General features: G+C 36.5%; 1 protein-coding gene across 1 annotated transcript in view; it reads right to left on the bottom strand.

The window, feature by feature from the left end:
• Window positions 1-21,951, bottom strand: part of PTK2 (protein tyrosine kinase 2) — a 304,848-nt gene that overhangs the window by 266,322 nt on the left and 16,575 nt on the right. Inside the window, exon 2 of the mRNA XM_027845408.1 lies at window positions 5,413-5,639. Coding sequence (XP_027701209.1) covers window positions 5,413-5,639 — 227 coding nt within the window. The remainder of the gene's footprint in view (window positions 1-5,412; window positions 5,640-21,951) is intronic.

Here is a 21,951-nt window from a genome sequence, read left to right as displayed (position 1 = left end):
TACCCATGAAGTTGAAGTTCTTTCACTGATGTTTTATACTTTCACTGGTACAAGGGTAACACTTTCTACTTTCAAAGTGCCATATGGCACATGGTGGCAGCTGGTGATGCAGAGGAGAGAGCACTGGATTAGGAATCAGAAGACTCCTCTCCATGTGTTCAAATCCAGCCTCAGACACTCACTAGCTGTGTGACCCTGGGCAAGTCACTTAGTCTCTGTCTGCTTCAGTTTCCTCAACTATAAAATGGAGATAATAACAGCATCTAATTCACAAGGTTATGGTGAGGATGAAAGGAGCCAAAATTTGTAAAAAGTGCTTAGCACTGTAAGAAATGATTATTTCTTTCTGGTATTTAAAAACTAATTATTGTATTAGGACAAAGGTTTTTCCCCTTTTCTCCTTCTTCATCCAGAAATCAACTAGTATGGGAAATCTTTCTAAAAGACATACCCAGCCAGGATGGCTGAGATCTAATCAAAGACAGTAAAAGAAATTCTAAGTTTGGGCTAATAGGAGCATTCCTGGTCATTGTGTTTGTTCCGATAGGTCTGGGAAAAGGTGGATCCTCCCTTTGAAAGACTGGTGATATGAAATTGATAAGTCTCTTTTACCAAGATTTGGGTGATCTAAGTCACATACCCCACGATCTTCATTGTAACATAATCCACCCCCTCATTGTAATATTCATTTTGTTATTACGTGTTAACCAATTAGAGTTGATTGTCACCCTCAGGAACACCTACTTTTCAAAGGGCATGTTAACTGGGAGCCCAACCACTGTAAGGTATCTTTGGTCTAAAAGAGATGGCCAAGTGACCATCCTTTCATTAATAAACATTCTGGCCTAACTAATAAAAGATTAAATTACCCAGAAACTATGTCTCTAGAACCTTTCTAAACATCACAGCACAGTGCCTGGCACATGGTAAGCATTATAAAAATGTTTAATTCCCCCTTCCCTTCTCAGATGAATAAAGATCACCCATAAGTAGAGGTTTTTCCCCACTTCTACAGCTATCATTATCATTCAATACAGAGCTGAGAGCAAGGCTTCATCCAGGGCTTTGGCATAGTTTCCTTTCCAAAAAAATCTCAAGCATCTTTTATTTTCAGCAGTCATTCTATTCAATTTGCAGTGAGTGACAGCCAAGATTTTTTTTCCATGTTTATCGACATAACCATTGGTTAAGAGACACAATCAAAAAACAAAATGATTTATTTTGTTTTGAGGCTTTTTCTAAAAAAAAAAAAAAAGGTAAAAATCTTTCCTCTCTTTTAAGTTAAATACAAAAATGAAGAACCAATAATGTTGGTTTTTAGATTTAATGTGATACTTGTTTTGTGTTTTCTTTTTTAATATAAATATAAAATTAATGAGCTAGAGTTCCAAAAGGGAGGAGCTAAATATTTAATATTAAAGAAGGTCTACAGCAGTTAATAAATCAACACTTTTTATTAAGTGTCTACTATGTACAGGCACTGTGTTAAGCACTGAAGATACAAAGAAAGGCAAAAGACAGTCCCTGACTTCAAGGTGCTCACAGTCTAATGGGGGAGACAAGAAGCAAACAACTCTAAAAACAAGTCAAATACAAGATAAATTGGAGATAATCAACAGAGGAAAGAAACTAGCAATAAGGGGGATCAGGAAAGGCTTTACCACAGAAGATGGGATTGTAGCTGAACTTAAATGAAGCTGGGAGACAGAGATGAAAAGAGAGTATTTCAGCCCATGAAAATGCTAGACTGGAGGAACAGTCAGGAAATCAGTGTCAATAGATTACAGATTATTTGGTGGAGACTAAAATACAAAGAACACTGGAAAGGTCGGAAGGGGTCAGGTTATGAAGGGCTTTAAAAGCCAAAGAAAGGATTTTATATTCAATACTAGAGGTAATAAGAAGGCACTTGAGTCTACCGACATGGTCAGACCTTCACTTTAGGAAGTTCATTTTGACAGCTCAGTGAACCCTGACCTGGAGTGGTGAGAGACCTGAGGCAGGGAGAAAAACCTGCTAAGTATTGCAATCGTCCAGGTATGAAGTGATGAAGGCCTGCACCAGGGTGGTTACAGTAGCAGAGGAAAGAAGTTGAGTATATACAAGAAATGTTGCAAAGGTGAAAACAATAGGAACTGACAACTGATTGGATATGAGAGGATATGATTGGATATGAAAGTGAAGATTCAGGGCTGACACACAGGTTGTGAGCCTGGTGACTAGTGGCACTGGGATGCCTCAATAGTAAAAGGGAAGTAAAGAAGAGGGGAAGGATTTGGGGAGAAAGATAATCAGTTTAGTTTTAGACATGTTGAATTTAAGATGTCTATAAGATATTTGGGTTGAGATATCATTTCCTGCTATAATTCTACAATCATATCACATGAAAATCATGATTGTAGAACTGTAAAAAGAATTGTTTTACCTACAAGCTGGGTAAAAATGTCTTTATTAAATTGATAAGACTTTGTATTATATTCATAATGTTCTGCTATATATAACATTAAAATATTTGTTAAAATTTTAAAAATCACTAAGCTTACTGTTTTACAATAGTGCTGATAAAATTTATATATCTTTTTCTAGATGGCCAAGAAATGTTTCACATGTAAATACTATGAAAAAATACTTATGAAAAAAGGTAAAAATCTTTCCTCTCTTTTAGATTAAATATAAATGTGCAGACCATTTTTGTAGATCTTTGTAAGATCAAATTAACCATGACCTAACAAAGCTATGACCTACAAAGTAGCAGAGTAGGTACCAACTTAAATTGGCACAGAGAATTTCCTCACCTGTAAATTCCCTACATCATTGCAATGATAGGGTTAGTCCCTATTCCCTTCCCTTTTATACAATAAAAGAGGGAAAGTATGTAATAACTTTGTTAGGGTGATAAACAAATTAATGTCTTTTATTTTTCTTTTTAAAAAGCTAGAAAGCTGAGAAATAATTTTTACACTAAGTATTTATGATAAAGGCCTCATTTCTCAAATATATAGAGAACTGAATCAAATTTATAGGAATACAAATCATTCCTTACTTGATAAATGATCAAAGGATATGAACAGGCAATTTTCAGATGAAGAAATTAAAGCTATCTATAATCATATGAAAAATGCTCTAAAACACTATTGATGCAAATTAAAAGAACTCTGAGTACCACCCTCACACCTATCAGATTGGCTAACATGACAAAAAAGGAAAATTATAAATGCTGGAGAAGATGTGGGAAAATTAGGACACTAATGCACTGTTAGTGGAGTTGTGAAATGATCCAACCATTCTGGAGAACAATTTGGAACTACGCCCAAAGGGCTATAAAACTGTGCATAACCTTTGATTCAGCAATACCACTACTATGTCTATACTCCAAAAAGATCATAAAAATGGAAAAAGGACCTATATGTACAAAAATATGTATAACAGCTCTTTTTTGTGGTGGCAAAGAACTGGAAATTGAGGGAATGCCCACCGACTGGGGAATGGCTGAACAAGTTGTGGTATATGAATGCAATGGATTACTATTGTGCTATAAGAAATGATGAGCAGGCAGATTTCAGAAAAACCTGAAAAGATTTATATGAACTGATACTGAGTGAAATCAGCAAAACCAGGAGAACATTGTACACAGTAACAGCAACATTGTGTAGTGATCAACTATGACAGACTTAGAAGCAATACAACAATCCAAGACAATTCCAAAAGGCTCATAATGGAAAATGCTATCCACGTCCACATAAACAACTGATGAAGTCTGAATGCAGATTGAAGTATTCTATTTTCACTTCATTTTTTTTCCTATGGTTTTTCCCTTTTGTTTCTTCTTTCCTAACATGACTAATGTGGAAGTATATTTAACATGATCGTACATGTATAGCCTATATTGGATTGTCTGTCATCTTGGGAAGGGAGGAAGGAAAATTTGGAACTCAAAAATCTTATTAAAAAATGAATTTGAAAATTGTCCTTATATGTAATTGGAAAAAATGAAATACTATTTACATTTTTGAAAATGCTATACATTAAATCTCTGCCTACATAATTCACACTATGTGTTGCATAGAATTCTAACATTTGTTTGCAATGTTTGTCACTTTAAATTGAAATTATTTTGCTTTAGAAAACTGGGAAAGGATTTTTACAACCAGTGTTTCTAATAAGGACCTCATTTCTAAAATATATAGAAAACTAAGTCAAATTTGTAAGAATACAAGTCATTCCCCAATTGATAAATGGTCAAAGGATATGAACAGGCAGTTTTCAGATGAAGAAATTAAAGCCATCTATAGTCATATGAAAAAATGCTCTAAATCACTATTCTTTTTTTTGCTTTTTTTGGTGAGGCAATCGGGGTTAAGTGACTTGCCCAGGGTCACACAGCTAATAAGTGTTAAGTATCTGAGGCTGCATTTGAACTCAGGTCCTCCTGACTCCAAGACCAGAGCTCTATTCACTGCGCCACCTAGCTGCCCCACTAAATCACTATTGATTAGAGAAATGCAAATCAAAATGACTCTGAGGTACCACATCACACCTACCAGATTGGCCAACATGACAAAACAGGAAAATGACAAATGTTGGAGAAGATGAGGGAAAATTGGAACAGAACACTAATGCACTGCCAGTGGAGTTGTGAACTGATCCAACAATTCTGGAGAGCAATTTGGCATTAATGTGTATACCCTTTGACCCAGCAATAGCACTTCCAGGGCTGTATCCCAAAGAGATCATAAAAATGAGAAAAGGACCCATATGTACAAAAGTATTTATAGCAGCTCTTTCTGTGATGGCAAAGAATTGGAAAGTGAGGGGATGCCCATCAAGGGGGGTATGGCTGAACAAGTTGTGGTATATAAATGTGATGGAATACTATTGCGCTATAAGAAATGATGAGTAGGCAGAATTCAGAAAAACTGGAAAGACTGGTATGGACTAATACTGAGTGAATAGAGCAGAACCAGGAGAATGTTGTTAAGTGATGATTAATTGTGATAGACTTAGCTCTTCTCAGCAATACAAGGATCTCCAAAAGTTTCATGACAGAAAATGCTATCCACATCAAAAGAAAGAACTATAGTGTTTGAATGCAGATTGAAGCATACAATTTGCTCTTTATTTTAAATTCTGTTCTGTTCTGTTTCCTTTTTCTTGTGGTTCCTCCTATTGGTTCTAATTCTTCCTTACAAGATGACTAATGTGAAAATATGTTTAATAGGAATGCATATGTAGAGCCTATATCAGATTGCGCTGTCTTGGGGAGGGAGGGGGTGAAAAATTTAAAACTCAAAAGCATATGGAAGTGATTGGTGAAAACTAAAAATAAATTAATAAAAATTAAAAAAAAGAATTATTTTGCTTTGATTTTTTTTGGCACTACATTCAATTTATCTGATGGAAAATTTTACTTACCCTGACATCAGTGGCATCTCCATGCCTGATAATACTAGCCCATGTGGTTGGCTCACTACTATTTTCAAAATAATGAAAGACTTTTAATACTCGCTCCATTGCCCCAGGAGAACGCTCCATCCCAGTACTGAGGTGTGTCTTTGTACTTGAACTTGGGGCGTGATTCAAGTTTGGGTCAAGGTAAGCAGCTGCCATGGTTTTGCTAGATGCTAGGTATCTGTCATATTCTGCAGAAAGGGGAAATAAGAGAATACATAAATTCTAGGGCATGATGATTAAAATTCAATCATTTAACTGAAATGCATATGCAAGTACATATATAAAATCTGTTTTAATGACTTCATTTTCTACTTTTTTAATACAACAAAAAAGTAAGAAGTTGTCAATAGTACAGGGGGAGGGTAATAGAAATTAACATTAACTTCCAAAGGAAACTGCTATAAGCAAAATCTTTTATCTAATTGATCCATGATCTTTTTAAAGGATATAGAATTCTGGATAAGAGCTTAAAACAAAGGAATGACCAGCTCTTGGCCATGGGTGTCATGTCCTAATATGGGTACCAACACTAATTTACCTAATATCATACATATTCAATCAAAAAGCCTTTAGATTCAAAGTGATACGGGAGGGGTAAAAGAAAACCTTCTATATTAACTCGAAGTTTAGATACCTTAAAGAGCACTCATGTTTCTGGAAGAAGACTGGCAATAATAAGTTTACCCAGAAAATGCAAGAAAGGAGTCAGAAACTAAAATCCATGGCAACAAATGTGTATGCACAATGAAACAAAGTATAGGCAAAAACAAGGTAAAGTGAAGATCCTCATGCAAAGAGGAGAAAAAATGGACTTCACAAGCATCACTGAGAATCAGTGGGATGGAACCCATGACTAAAATATGGCTCTGGATATAACTTATTCAAAATGAACAGGAGACCTAAAAATAAAAGTAAGACAGGTGAGAGCTGAAAACAGAACAGTATTAGTTCAGATCCCTTTAAGATCTTGATTTGGTCTACCTTTCAGGCTAGTGGGAATATTATTCTTCTTTATGTACCAAACTTGCCTATTTGCTGTTCATCTCCCACATGCATGTCTTTGACGAGGTCCAATCACAACCTTGCCCAAAGTCAAAGTGGAATTACTCCCATCTGTCTCCTTTGCTCCTATTTGGTGCTATGATTGGGTCCACTAAAAGTTAATGTTATATCATCTCAAATGGGCCCTACTTCAGCAAGGTAAAACGGTTTTGACTCCCTAATAAGTTATCTGCTATCCCATGCTCCATAACAGCTATCATAAACCTTTTCTTCTTTCCTCATGCTTCCCAGAGAAGCAGATTCTCTTGCACTCTTTTAGCTGAAGCCTTCACTCTGAAACCTAATCCATTCTCCTCTTCTTTTCAACTCATATAAATCAGATGTTTTCCCCATACTATCCCTTCCTTCATCACAGTCTCACATGAAGAAGTGGGTCCTTTCTCCTTACAAAAGCAGACTCCTCTACATGCACCCAGCAGATTTTCCACATTATCATTTCCATAGTCTCTCCTCCATCTTTCCCATCTACTGGCTCCTTCCCAGATAAACATACCAATGTCTCTCCCAACCTTAAAAAGGATTTTTTTGATATGATCATCCTCAATAGCTATGTTCCCTTATCATTCTTTCCCTTCATAGATAAACTTCTTGAGAAAGAAATTTAGACACTCTAAGTGCCTCCACTTCCTCCACTCATTCTCATCTAAACCTCTGCACTCTGGCTTCCAACCTTTTCAACTGAAACCGATCTTTCCAAAGATGTATGAATGATATCATAATTGCCAATTCTAAAGGCCTTTTCTCAATCCTCATCATCCCTGTAGCATTTGAAGCTTTTGATCACTTTCTCCTCCTGGATATTCCTTCCTTTCTTCCTGTTTTTTAGTGCTCTGCTCTCCCCCTTAGTATTCCTACTATCTGTTCAGCAGCTTCTTATCAGTCTCTTTGCTGATCCTTCATCCATGTCATGCCCATGAACTGTGGAGATCCCCTTAAAGTTCTTTCCTTAGCATATTATATTCTACAATAGCATTAGCCTGATAATCTCATTAACCCCCTTGGGATCAGTTATCTTCTCTAAGCAGATGATTATCAATTTTTATAAATCCATTCCTTGTCTCGCTCTGAGCTATGGTCACACATCACCAGAAGCCTTTAGGATACCTGGAAACGGATAACAACAAAGAGGACTTACCATCTGCCAAAGGGTAACATCCCTCTTAGTCAAGAAAAAAACTAAGGCTCAGAAAAGTTGAATAAATTAATGCATATTCTCTATTTCCCACTCTAGTATATCCTCCACTCAAACTGCTGAACTGATCTTTTTTAAGCACAGGTCTGAGCACATTACTCATCCCCCCCAATCAACAGACTTGAGTTGTTCCCTATCACCTCCAAGATCAAATTTAAAATCCTCTGTTTGGTTCTTAAAGCCCTTTATAACCCAGCTCCTTTCTACCTTTCCAGTCTTCTTACACCTTATACCCACCCCCCACCTGTTGATGTTCATCCTTCGTTTTTGAAGGGGACCAGATCACAGGGTGATGTCTTTGCTTGTGAATTGGATTTAAGTGAGGCAGAGTTGCACAAATTTGTCAGCCTCACTCTCTCTTCCAGGGTCACTGAAGTCCAGTGACAAGACAAAAGTCAAGATGACTGGCGATGGCTCACAATGCAGTGGATGATATCACTGTTTGACCAAGCTCTAAGCATTTCACAGTGCCTGCTTCAGCCCCTTCATGGCTGTTGGAACAGATTGTTCTCATCCACCCATTCCATAGAAAGAAGTCTTCACATACTTGGAGTGGACATCGCCCTAACTCACCAAGAGGTTTGACACCTATCAGTTATCCTCAACCTGGTTTTAGCCTGTCTGCAGAGGTGGTTTTACTAGGGGTGGCTGATGCACATTCTACAGCTTCTTGGAGCCATAGGTGAGAGCTGGGTGAGTGAGGTGGACACCAAATGTAGATAAGCAGCCCTGAAAAGTGTTTCGCAAACCCTGACACCATGCTAGTCCTCCCCTAACATCCCGTACACATCTCCACTCCTTTACCTCCCCTCAGCCCTCCCTCTCCCCCATCCCTGACCATTCTCTATCTACTCTGAAATCCAGTGACACTGGCTTACTTACTTGTTCCCTGCACAAAATACTCCATATCTCCTCACTCTATGCATTTTCATGGATGTCCCCAATGTCTAGAATTCTATCCTCAATATCAAATCCTGACTTCCTTCAAGTCCCAATGAAAAATCTATCTTTCCTGATCCCCCTTAATGATCCTGCCAACCCTCTGTTGATTATCTCCAATTTATCATATAGATATATACAATACATATATATACATACATACACACACATCTTGTTTGTACATAGTTGTACCATATTATTACCACCATTAGACTGTGAGCCTTGAGAGCAGAAACTAATTTTTTGCCTTTCTTTCATAACAGGCTCTTAATAAATGCTTATTTATTTTCAAAAGGGTTCAAAATTTTCATTAGACAAGAAAGTATACTTCTGCCCTTTATAAGTATTAAGTTAGCTACTATATATGACTGTGTAATATCATACTATTCAAATCTTCCAGGACTAGACTAAAAAAACTATTGAAAAGATAAGTCATCTATGAAAATTCTTAGTGGTTTGACTCAGGGTGAAAAACATAATCTAATAAACTAACCTAGATGGTTTATTATTAAAAGAAAAAGAAGCAAAAACCATCCATGAGAAAGGTTTGATTACAATAATAATGATAATGATGATTACTACTGCTACTATTTCTAAAGTATTACTTTAAGGTTTGTCAGGTAATTAAGGTTAAGTTAATTAAGGTTTTATAGCATTATTTTAAGGTTTGCCAAATTCATTAAAGGCATTATGTCACTTGACATAATGCCCATAATAAAACATATGGTGTGCTATTGTTATTATCCATATAAATGTACATGAAAAAAGAACAGAAGTTGAGAGAGGGTAAGTGACTTTCTCAGGGCCAATAAGAAAAATGCTGGGGGATGGATTTAAACACAAATATTACTGACTCGATGTGTAGAACTTCATCCGTTATATCACACTGCCTCAACTAGAAAAAGGAGTCATAATCACAACTGTACACAAAGAGACAATATATTTCATAAAGAACAGGTCATGTCCAACTCCAAAGGACCAATGATGAAAAACACTATCCACCTCCAGAGAGAGATCAGATGAACTCTACTTGTAAATTGAAGGATACTTTTTTTACTTTACTCTCTTTTTTTTTTTTTTTACAGATGTGTATGTTTTCTTTTGCAACATGGCTAACATGGAAATATGTTTTATAAGACTTCACATGTACAATCGATACCATATTGCTTGCCTTCTCAAAGGCATGGAGGGGAAGAAAAGGGAATTTGGAACTCAAAAATTTTAAAAATGAGTTTTAAAAAGTTTTTACATGCAATTGCAAAATAAAAAATAACAAGTCATGCTATAGTCTATTTCTTTTTGAATAGGGTCACTGTACTGGTATGTTAGGGAAATTCTACAGTTATAGTTTTCTTAGGTAAACTATAAAGAACATTTAACTAAGCCTCTCATGTCAGTCTTGGAGAAAATATGGAATGATGTGGAATAGACAATGGAACTGTTGAATGACCATACTCAAAGAGCAGTCATAAAAGGTTCAATGTCAACCTGGAAAAGCTCCAAAACATAGTGCCCTAGGGATACGGCCACATTCTGTTCAATGTTTTATCAATGATTTATTTAAAAAATATAGCATATTTATAAAATCCACAGGTAGTAACATAATGGTGAGAGACAGAGCCAAAAGAGGCTTTCAGAGACTGGAGCCAAAAAGATCTTGACTAGACAGAAATAAAAATGGCATTTACAAAGACAAATATAAAGTCTTATACTTCAGTTTAAAATATCAACTTCACAAAAACAAGATAGAGAAGTTAAGGATAGACAGAAGTCTATATAAAAATTATCTGGGCATTTAAATGAACCTAAAATCCACTGTGATAGGGATGGGGCTACAGACTGGACCAGTGATTTCACTGATATGGGGTACTCCTAGATATAGAGTATTTTGTCTGCAACTCATTGTCTTACAGAGTTATTTAAGGCAGCAACAAGTTTAATGAACTGCTCAGAGTTTACAAAACCACTGTGTTAAAGATAGAATTTGAACCCAAGGAATTCCTGACTCTGAGATCAGCTCTTTGTACAAGATACTACATAATAACCAAAAGCAAAAGTAAGGGACAGCTAGGTGGCACAGTGGATAAGAGCACGGGCCCTTAAGCCAGGAAGACCTGAGTTCAAATCCAGCCTCAGATCAAACACTTGACACTTACTAGCTGTGTCACTCTGGGCAAGTCACTTAACCCCAATTGCAAAAAAAAAAAAAAAAAAAGCAAAAGTAAATGAAAGCTGTAGTAAGTTATACAGTATCTAAGACTAAGGAAAACATAGTTTCACTATACTACTACTCTTCCTGCTAAGAACAAGCATGGGTACCGTGCTCATTTCTGGGTACCCCAATTTAAGGAGGACACCACCAAAAAGGAGGAAATAAAGGGCAGAGCAACTAAAGTAGTTAACAGCCTCTAAATCATGCCAAATGTGGATCAGTTGGAGGGAATGGAGATGCTTTGGAAAGAAGGGCTTTGGACTGTTCACAAAGAAAAAAGATTGTCTCTTAATTGACCACAGAGAGCAAAACTATGAGAAATAAATAGCAATTTAAGAGATACAGATTTAGTCTATGAACAGAACTGTACACAGTACAGTACACAGTACACTATACATTACTTTGGGAGTTTCCTCTTCACTAGACTTCTTTAGGTCAAGACTGGATGACTACCTGTTGTGTATATGTGGCAGGGATGCTTATTTAGGTATAGGTTGAACTAGATTAGCTGTGAGAGTCCTTCCAACTATGAGCTTCTGTAAGTCTGTGTATAACACCAAGCATTTATATAAAATGAGTTTTCAAAAAGACTTCAAGTCTATGTTACCTTATTTTCTCTTTAAGATAACCTGATCTCAACCAAAAATATCAGTACCCAATCCAGTTTATTTACTGCTGGCACAGACACCATGAACCCCAGATTACATAGCACAATAGGTATCAAGGTAGAACTCAACGGTAGCAATAACTGGGCCATACTGTGAAATTCAGATAGATCAAGGAATAGTCTTTTCTTTTTTTTAGGTCTCCTTTAGCAAGCTGGTAACTAGTTTTTCATGATTTTCTCACATCACTCTCATTTCTCTTCCCAATTTTTCCCCTACTTCTCTTACTTGATTTTCAAAATCTTTTTTGAGCTCTTCCATGGCATGAGACCAATTCATATTTTTCTTGGAGGCTTTGGATGTAGGAGCTTTGACTGCTGTCTTCTTCGGGTCGTATGTTTTGATCTTCTTTGTCACCAAAGTAAGATTCTATAATCTGAGTTTTTTTTTTCCCCTTTGTTTGCTCACGTTCCCAGCTAATTACTTGACTTTTTAACTCTTCGTTAAGGTAGAGCTCTGCTTCCAATGTGGAAGGTGTACTGTCCCAAGCTTCAGGGGTTTTGTGTAGCTATTTTCAGAGACTTTCAGGGATCTGTAAATTTTCAGTTCTTCCAAGGTGATATTATCAAAGGAGAGGTGTTTACCCTTTCCTGGCCTGTGCTCTGGTCTATGAGAGACCACAAACATTCTTTTCTGCCTTGAAATGGTAAAAAGAGTTCCCTCTCCACTGCCACCGAAAGCTCTGCCTTGCCAGTGCTCCTCCTTGCCCCAGGACTACAACCCAGGTCGAAGCACGGGCAAAGCAAGAGAATCCTGTCTCAGTGCATCAGAGAGATTCCCTGCAATTCCCCTCTGATCAGCCACTCAATTCTCTTCCTCCTCACCAACCCCCCCCCAACTCCTGTCTGTGGGCTCTAGACACAGCTGCTGCCGCTGTGGCCACTGCCCCAGGGCTGTGCTAGTGCCTAGACCGGACCACGCTCCTCTCTCACCCTGGTCCAACAGACCTTTCCCACTGACTTTCTAAGTTGTCTTTGGCGTTTGTGGGTTGAGAAGTCTCGAAATCACCACAGCTGCCCATGATTCAGTGTCCAAAGGCTTGCTCAGTCTTTGCCTGCACAGCCCATGCTGAACTGCACTCCTCTCACAGCCTGGTGCAACAGACCTTTCCTATCAACCACCCAGGTCACACTGGGCTGGAAATTTTTTCACTCTGTCTTTTTGTGGGTTCTGCTACTTTAGAATTTGTTTAGAGCCATTTTTTACAGGTATTTGGAGAGATTTGGGGGACAGCTCAAGCAAGTCACTGCTTTTACTCCATCATCTTGGCTCTACTCCCTGGAATATTCTTTTCTATTATATGCCATATGTAGATGGCCTTGACTGATGGGTCTAATTGTGGCAATTTTAGATCTGAGGCCCACAGTAACTATAATACACTCAAAAAATAATAAATTGGTTATCATATTTTTTAGAGCCAGGTTATCCAAATCTAATCAGGTTTAGAAGAATGATAAACTCTAAGGTTTCTTCCAATTCTGATATTCAATTACTGATGAAGTTGTTTCCAATTCTAATACTCTCTTCTTTTTCTCTCTCTCTCCCTCTCCCTCTCTCTCTCACACACACACACACACACACACACACACACACCTTTGAATTCATAATCAGACTAGTATTTCTCTTTTATTACTAAACATGGGCAGAATAAAATAACCTTGAGTTGTTCTTATCTTATTTTGTTACTTTTATGTTAGTCCATTTATTTTTCAATGTTTTAAAAGAATATGGCTGAAGTTTCTCTTTGTATATCTCTTCTCCAGTAAACACTGCAAAGAATACAGGGATAAACCTTCCCTGAGTAGAATAATTTTAAAAACTAGTCAAGATAATATCACAAAACTACAGTTCTGACTGAGTGAACAACGAAAAAGCAAGTCACATTTTTTTTAAGGGTATATAATCTTTAAGCAATTTGGAAGTCAAAGCATTTAAATAATAGATGAGATCATGACAATAAGTCTCTAAATTCAAATCTAGCATCAAAAATATACTGTTACAGTAATTGCAACATAAAATATAAATATATATTTACACACATATGCATACAGGTCCAAATAAACATTTACAAGAAAATAAAACTGCCAAGGAAAGCTAACAATTTTATCTACCACATTCCAAGCACGAAAACCAAAACCAATTCTTTTATCGTGTCATAATGACGAAACATGTAATTTGTGGGGTACTATCTAACCATTTCCAGGGACAGCAGGTGGTAATCAATTTAAAAGCCTTCAGCTGTAGAGAACATCCTTACAAACTACAATGTAGCTCATTACTATCCACACCTGTTTATCAAAATTTTTATAAAGCACAGCCCAAAATAACCCATTCAAATTCAGAGAAGCATAGATGATAGCTTATTCCCACCTGCATTAAAATGCAGGCTTGAAAGCCTTATATCAGTGTATATTTTAACAAAGCCTTATAATGAAAGACTTCACTTAAAGTTTCAGTAGGCAACCAGAAATTCAACAGTTTTTAATTAGTATTTGTTAAAATATGTAAATGAGGTAAGGGCCAAAAGAATACAGAAACTAATTTTAAATGAAGGGAATAAGACGACACAGGAATTATTTTTTCTTAGTAATATTGAGGATTTTTCTATGGCTTAATGACTCCAATGTCTACCCCAACAAGGCAGGACGGCCTACTTTGTGGCAATATAGTTTCTGATAACCATTAAACAGGGGCCATATATCCAACCCTGCTTACCATTTTATTTTTTAAATCTTTTGGGGAGACAAGTTGTCAGTGGGCAGTCAAGCAAGTCTAGTACAATTTTCATGACTCCCACACCAAGAAATGGCATTTCCAAACTTGGACTCTCTTAAAAGCTCATTTCCAATGCCCACTCCGTATCATATAGGTGTACTATGGATATCTTAAATTGATTTTTTGTGACACTATTCTCTCTTGATAGTTCTGTAATCTGTCTGAATATTTCTCAGGCCCCTGAGATAGTTCATCTTCCACATCACATCTCCTAACTATCGGCATAGCTCAAGGCTCTGTCTTAGACTATCTTCTGTTTTCTCTATACACTCTCTCACATAGTGATTTCATTAGTTCCCATGCATCAAATTATCATCTCTAGGCAGATTAATCCCAAATCCACATATCCAGCCCTCCTCTCTTTCTTGAGCTCTAATCCCACATACAGTCCAACTGCCTGTTAGATGTTTCAAGCTGTATGTTCTTTAGGCATCTCAAACTAAACATTTCAAAAATTAAAATGATTTTCCTTCTCTCCTAAACCCTCTCCCCAAAACTTTCCTGTTAAAAGAGCATGCTTTCAGTCACTCAAGTTTAACACCTTGGCATTATCCTGGACTTTTCACCCTCCTTCACGCCACATAGCCGATCAATTACCAAATCATTTCATTTACCTCTCCATAATACCTCTCACATTGGTCTCCCCCTCACTATTCAGATGGCCACACTCCTAATTCAGGTTGTTAACACCTAGGGGTGTCAGGAGTCAATGAAAACAAAAAAAAAATTCATCTGTTTTAAGAATTAAATCACAGGATAACTACATGGAAATTTTTGTTTTTATTTTGAGGGAAAAGGGAGAAAGAATTCAAAGGTAGACAGTAAAGAAAATTCTAAGATAATGGATTTTTGAAAGCATATACAATAGTTCAAGGAAGCATTTCCACAATTTTCATTTAACTAATATAAAGGTTCAGTTCCATATTTATATAATCAGTTGCGTCAGATGATATGCTCCTTCCAAATTAATGAACTAAAACACTAAACTAAGATAGAAAAAAAATATTCTTCCCTATCATACTTTTTCTGAATGCTTTCTATTTATTTCAACAGCAAAGACTGTGGCTACACTATTACTATTATTATTATTAGGGTATTATAAGTTTTTAGTTTACATTTCTTCTGTGAAAAAGAAAAATGTTAAGATTAAAACAACACTTATCAATGTTATTATGATGTAAGATGTAAATTATTCAGCATGAACAGAACTATCTCTTTCGTATGTGTGTCTATAATACTCCAATGCAGCTTAGATTTCATTAATGTATTTCCTAAAGAGATGAACCCACCCCTATCTGCCCATCTTGTGTGACTCTCATTTACATACTCCCTAAATTCACAAAAAGGAATCCAACCAATAAGCCTGAGGTTTTTCTTAATTTCTCTTGACATCATGATACCAATAGAGCATGTAAACTATCCATTTGTTATTTATCCATGCTATTTATGTATGACCAGCCTATCCTTTTCTACTGTGTAATTCTCTGATAACAAGTTTGGCACAGCAATTATGTAATTCCTTCTCTGAAATGTGTGGAAGCCTGCTCATGCCCACCCAAGTATTTCTCCACATCTCTTTAGGTGATACTCAACTTCAGTTGTTCAGAGACCATATAGTGTTCCATGAACTTCAGCTGGTATCATCAGAACACCAGTATTAAAAAAAAAAAAGATGAACATTAGCTTTAAGGATAAATTAGGAGTCATTTAAAGAGGTCTACAAACTCCTCAAAGCAATCTAACCTGTTCTCCTGTTCAATTCTGGTCCCAGCTCATCATCTATAGACCACTGAAACGTCGAAAAGATCTTTTTGCCATCAAGCCAGAGGGCTCCTATCATGAAGAACGCTATCCTTGGTGAAAGACAAAGCAAATGATGGATACCTGCACTTGAAGATCTTGTGGCTTATCTCCAACTTATGTCCAAAAGCAGACTCATAACTCCCACCCCCAAATCCATCCCTGTATAAACTTTCTTGCTTCTATCAGAGTGCCATAATCCTTTTTTGATCACCCAAGTTCATAACCTTGTAGTAATCCTTTATTTTTCCTTCACCCTCACCACCAACATCCAATCAACTACCAAGTCTTGTTGATTCTATCCACTCATAGCCATTTACCTAACTAAAGCGCTCATCAACTCAGGCCCAGTCTAATGCAATAACCTTCTATTTAGGTTACTTGATTACCTTCTTTCCATTTCCCACATGGCTATCATATATTCCCCCAAAATTTATATGATCCTGTCATTCCTCTACTCAAAAATCTTCACTGACTCCTGATTGCCTTTAGGATAAAATCAGAAATCCTTGGTCTAACATAGGGGTGGGGAACCTGCGGCCTCAATGCCACATATGGCCCTCTAGGTCCTCAAGTGTGGCCCTTTGAGGACCTAGAGGGCTACATGTGGCCTCGAGGCCGCAGGTTCCCCACCCTTAGTCTAGCATTTAAAGATTTCTGAAAGCTAGCTCCCATCTAGTGTCTGATAAACCCTAAGACCCCAAACTAACGGAGCAGAAACTCATTATTTGACAAAAATGAGGGAAAACTGTAAAAGTGATCATTTTGATTACATAAAATTTAAAAGTCTGTGCATAAGCAAACAGTCAGCTAAAATTAGAAGCAGGAAACTGGGGGGAGGGGGGGATTTGCAACATTTCTCTGATAAAAATCTTATTTCTAAGATAAATAAGGAATTGATTTATATCTATAAGAATGAGAGCCATTCCCCAACTGCTAAATGGCCAAAGGATATACAGTTTTTAGAGGAAGAAATCTACGCTATTAACAATTTAAAAAAAAAAAGAGAGCTCAAAATCATTAATAATTAGAGAAATGATTAAAACAACTCTGAGATACACTTCATACCCATTATACTGGCAAAGATGACAAGAAAAAAGGAAAAATGACAAATGCTAAAGGTGCTAAGAGGAAACAGGTATATTAATGCACTGCTGGTGAAACTGTGAACTAGACTAGTCATTCTAGAAAGCTATTTGAAACTATGCCCACAAAGCTATTAACTGAGCATACTCTTTAATATAGTCATCCTAATTCTAGGTTTTCTCTCTGAAAGGGATAAAAGAAAGAGGAAAATGATGCAAATAAAAATATTCATGGCAATTCTTTTTATGGTGGTGAAGAACTAGAAACTGAAGGAGTGCCCCTCAAATGAAGAATGCCTGAACTTAATGGCATATGAATACAATAGAATATTACTGTGCTTTTTGAAATGAGGAAAGGGATGTTTCCAGGAAACCTGGGAAGATTTGTACAAACTGATGCAATGAGCAATGAGGAGAACCAGGAGGACAATTTATACAACATCAATAGTTAAAAAAAAAAAACACCTTTGAAAGGCTTGTAAGGAACTCTGATCAACACAATGACCAATCACAATTCCAGAAGACTCTTGATGAAATAAACTACACACCTCCAGACAGAAAGGTGATAGACTCAGAGTACAGACTGTAGCTTATGTTGGTTTGGGGGCTTTTTTAATGGGGGAGAGAAGGAAAAGAAACATGACCAAAGTAGGAATTTATTTTTCTTGATTATACGTGTTTCTAACCAGTTTTGTTTTTCTTACTTTCTCAGTGGGGTTGGGGATAAAGGGTGAGGGTAGAATTAGGCCCTAAAAGTAAAATAAAATTTAAAAAAATAAAAATATATCAAATAATAGAGAATTTATACAGCTCAATCTCAGAAAGACACTGAAGAAACTATAAATGAACTCCAAAAGGAAAAAAAATCTGAGGTCCAGATGGATTTATAAGCAAATTCCATTAAAAAAAAATTCAACAGATTCCAGTATTTCACATATGCTTTCAAAAATAGCAAAAGAAGAGACCCTTTTTTTCTATGATATAAATATTGTCTTGATATAGAGACAGTCAAAACAGAGAAAACTATGGACTTAATAAACATTGATGCCAAAGCTTTAAAAAAAAAAATATTAGCAAAGAGGCTACAACAACATATCACAAAGATTATACATACACCAGATTGGACCTATACCAGGAATGTAGGGTTGGTTAAACATTGGGAAAACTATCAACAAAATATACCACACTATAGCAGGAACAATAAAAATTATATGATTATATCAAGTATGTTTATTATGACTATCACTATTTGATATATTGCTAGAATGACATCTATAGTAATAAAACAAGAAAAAGACAATGAGGGAATAAACATGCAAAGAGGAAACAAAACTGTTGAGTTTTTAAAAAGCATGAAGGTTTATATGTTGAATTCTAAAGAGTCAACTAAAAATTAATTAAAACAATTAGTAACTTCACCAAAGTTTCAGGATATAAAATAAATCTAAGAAAGGGTGAACCAGCCCAGGCTAGAAACAGAGTAGGTCAAAGCTTCTTTGAGGATCAGCAGTGGAGGTGGTTTATGACGGTCCTTGGACTTTCAGCCTCCAAAAAATCAAATTATTAAACTATGCATACCCTTCGACAGAACTCTACCACTATTAGGTTTTACACCCCAAGGAGAGCAAAGAAAAAACAAAAAAGTAAATGTAAATGTACTAAATGTAAAAATATTTATAGCACTTTTTTGTAGTGGCAAAGAACTAAAAATGAAGGGCTTGTCCATCATCTGGGGAATGACTGAACAAAGTGAAATGGAATGGAAAAGAACAAACATTTATAAAGAACTCATTATGTTCCAGGCACTGTATTGAGCACTTTTTACAAATATTATCTCATTTGATCCTCACAATAATCCTTCAAGGTAGGTGCTATTATTGCCCCCATTTTATGAAGGATTAAACTAAGGCAGACAGAAGTTAAGTGACTAACTGAGGGTCACAGCTAATAAATGTGGGAGTTTAAATTTGAACTCAGGTTTTCCTGATTCTAAGCCCAGAGCTCTATCCACTGGGATACTGGCTGCTTCTCTCTTACTCATGCTGCATTATAGCCAAACCAGCCTAGTAGTTGCTCCCTAAAGATGACATTCCATCTCCTATGCCATATCTCAGGCCATCTCCCATTTTCCCAAGAAAACCCTCTTCTCTCTTCTACCTCTCAGGACATCTACCTCTTTTCAGTGCTTAAGTCAAGTACCTCCTTTTTCCAGAAGCTTTCCAAGAGTCTTCTGATTCCTCTCAAAATAACTGTGTGTGTATCATCTTGTATTTACTCATCTGTAAAGATGCTATATGTAGCTCTTACATTTGTAACCCCAATGCCAAGTACACTGCCTGTCAAAGTTGACACTTAATAAATGCTTGTTGATTAACTGCCAGGAAGCAGGGTTTAAGGCACCAAATAAGAACATGTTCTGGTGTAGAATGCTGGGGAAGGTGGGTTTTGTTTTCCTTAATATAAGCTGAATGACTTTTTCAGGAGTGTTCTGTTAAACTGATGGCATTATTTTCACTTTCCCCCAACTTGATGTTAATGTTCTATAAACTGGATATTATTTTATCACAAAGTGGCAGTTTATTGTGCAAAGAGCACTGGACTGAGAGCCATGAGACACCTTCTAGCCAGGTGACTCTGGGCAAAGCCACAACCTCTCAGCCTCACCTTCCAAAGTTGGGGTAAGGAAGCTATTAAACCTATGGAAAGGTCAGCTACTATCAAAATTACTGTATATTAATGTTAAGGAATACTACTATGATGTCAGAAATGGTGAAAGAGACAGTTTTGGAGGAATATGGGAAGACTTATATGAACTGATACAGAGCCAAGAGAGCAGAACTAGGAGAACAGTATGGTGTGACAATGCTCATATCAATATAGCCTAGGTGCCCAAGGGTTTCTATGACCCTCAGTGATTTTCCTAAAGTTCACATTCAACCATAATCTATAAACTCCAGTGGTACCCTGTTGCCTCCAGGATCAAATTTTTAAAAATGTTCTGTTTAGTGTTCAAAACCCTTCATAACCTATTCTCCCCACCCTCACCTTTCCAGTCTCCTTATACACCAACAACATACTCTTAGATTGAGTGACATTGGCCTCTTTACTTTTCCAATGAAACACTCCATCTCTTGACTGAGGGATTTCCTCTGGCTGTCCCCATGCCTGGAATGTTTTCCCTCCTCATCTCTGTCTATTGGCTTCCTTCAAGTCCCAACTAAAATGCCACCTTCTACAGGAAGCCTTTACCAATCCTTCTTTAATTCTAATGATTCTCTCTTTTAATTATTTCCTATTTATCCTGCATATAGCTTGTTTGTACATATTAGTTTACCTGCTGTCACTCCCATTAGATTGTGCGCTTGAGGGTGAGGACAGTCTTTTGCCTTTCTTTGTATCTCTAGCCCTTTGCACAGTATCCATTAAATGCTTATTGACTGAATATAGGTCTCAAGAACTCTGTTATGAGAAGTCAGAGAGTGAGAACTCTAAACCTCAGCACAAATACCTGGAAGAAAAGGGGATTTTTTTTTTTAATGAAGCAAGAACTCTGGAATAAAAGAACAGGAAGATAGTAAAAGTAGCTTAGAAGAGAAAGTGCTGACCTAACCTAAATAATGGGCTCACTGAAAAAAAAAATAGACCAAACAGAGATCCATGACTGACATATAGCAGGAAAAATGAGAACAAAAGCAAAAGACAAAAATAGAAGATAATTTAAAATATCTAGTGTTAAAAACAATTGATCTGGAAAAGAGGTAAAGGATAGTTTCTCTCTCTCTCTCTCTCTCTGTGCTGGATACTACATTTCAAGAAATCATAAATGAAACCTATTCAGATATATTAGAATCATAGAGCAAAGAAAAAATAAAAAGAATTCACCAATCACCCCCTGAAAGATACTCCAAAAAGGAAAAGTCCTAGGAGTCTAATAGCAAAAACCCAAAACTCCCACAACAAAAGAAAAGATACTACAAACACTCATTAAGAAGAAATTCAATTATCAAACAGTCATGATCAGGATCACACAAGACCTGGAACCTCCTACTAAAAATGAGAGGAAATCTTTGAATACAATATTCTAAAAGGAAAAAGATAGTTTTACAACCAAGAATAATTTACCTAAAAGCTGAGGAAATTCCTACAGGGTAAAAAATCCTTTATTAAAATAGAGGAGTTTTTAAAATCTATTTTATTTTAGTTTAGCATTGATGATGAAAATACCAAAGAAAGACTCTGAAATACAAAAACAAGAATCCAAAGAACCTTAAAAAGTAAATTTATTTGAACAACTGGGTTATGTAATCACACAGAGCCAACATTCTAATGGGGGAAAAGAAACAAATGCTCTTTGAGAGTCTTTACTTCTTCAAAGGATATCAAGGGAGTAAAATTTTTAAAAAGTAGAGGACCAGGGATGGGTTGGTTCTATTCTGAGGCTTTCAAGAGAGGAAAGAGAATGAAGAATACAAGAAATACAATAATGTAGAAGAAGGGAAGGGGGAAGGTGAAACTTGCTATTTCTCATAATTGTGGTATGAAAAGTATACAAACATGAAGGAAGGAGTGGGGAAATCCTGTGAATCAGGTAAAAGAGATCAGGTGAACTTCACTCTTACTTGAAATGGATAAAGGAGGTTTGAAAACACACACAAATACACACACACAGTTTGGTGTATAAATACAACAAACTCAACAGGGAAAAAAACATAGATAGGTGGAGGAGGTTAAGAGGGAACATAATACTGAGGATGGAAGAGTCAGAAGCAA

The sequence above is a fragment of the Vombatus ursinus genome, unplaced genomic scaffold (assembly GCF_900497805.2).
Source record: "Vombatus ursinus unplaced genomic scaffold, bare-nosed wombat genome assembly UNPS02005236.1, whole genome shotgun sequence".
Lineage (NCBI taxonomy): Eukaryota > Metazoa > Chordata > Mammalia > Diprotodontia > Vombatidae > Vombatus > Vombatus ursinus.
This window is presented reverse-complemented; position numbering and strand designations above follow the sequence as displayed.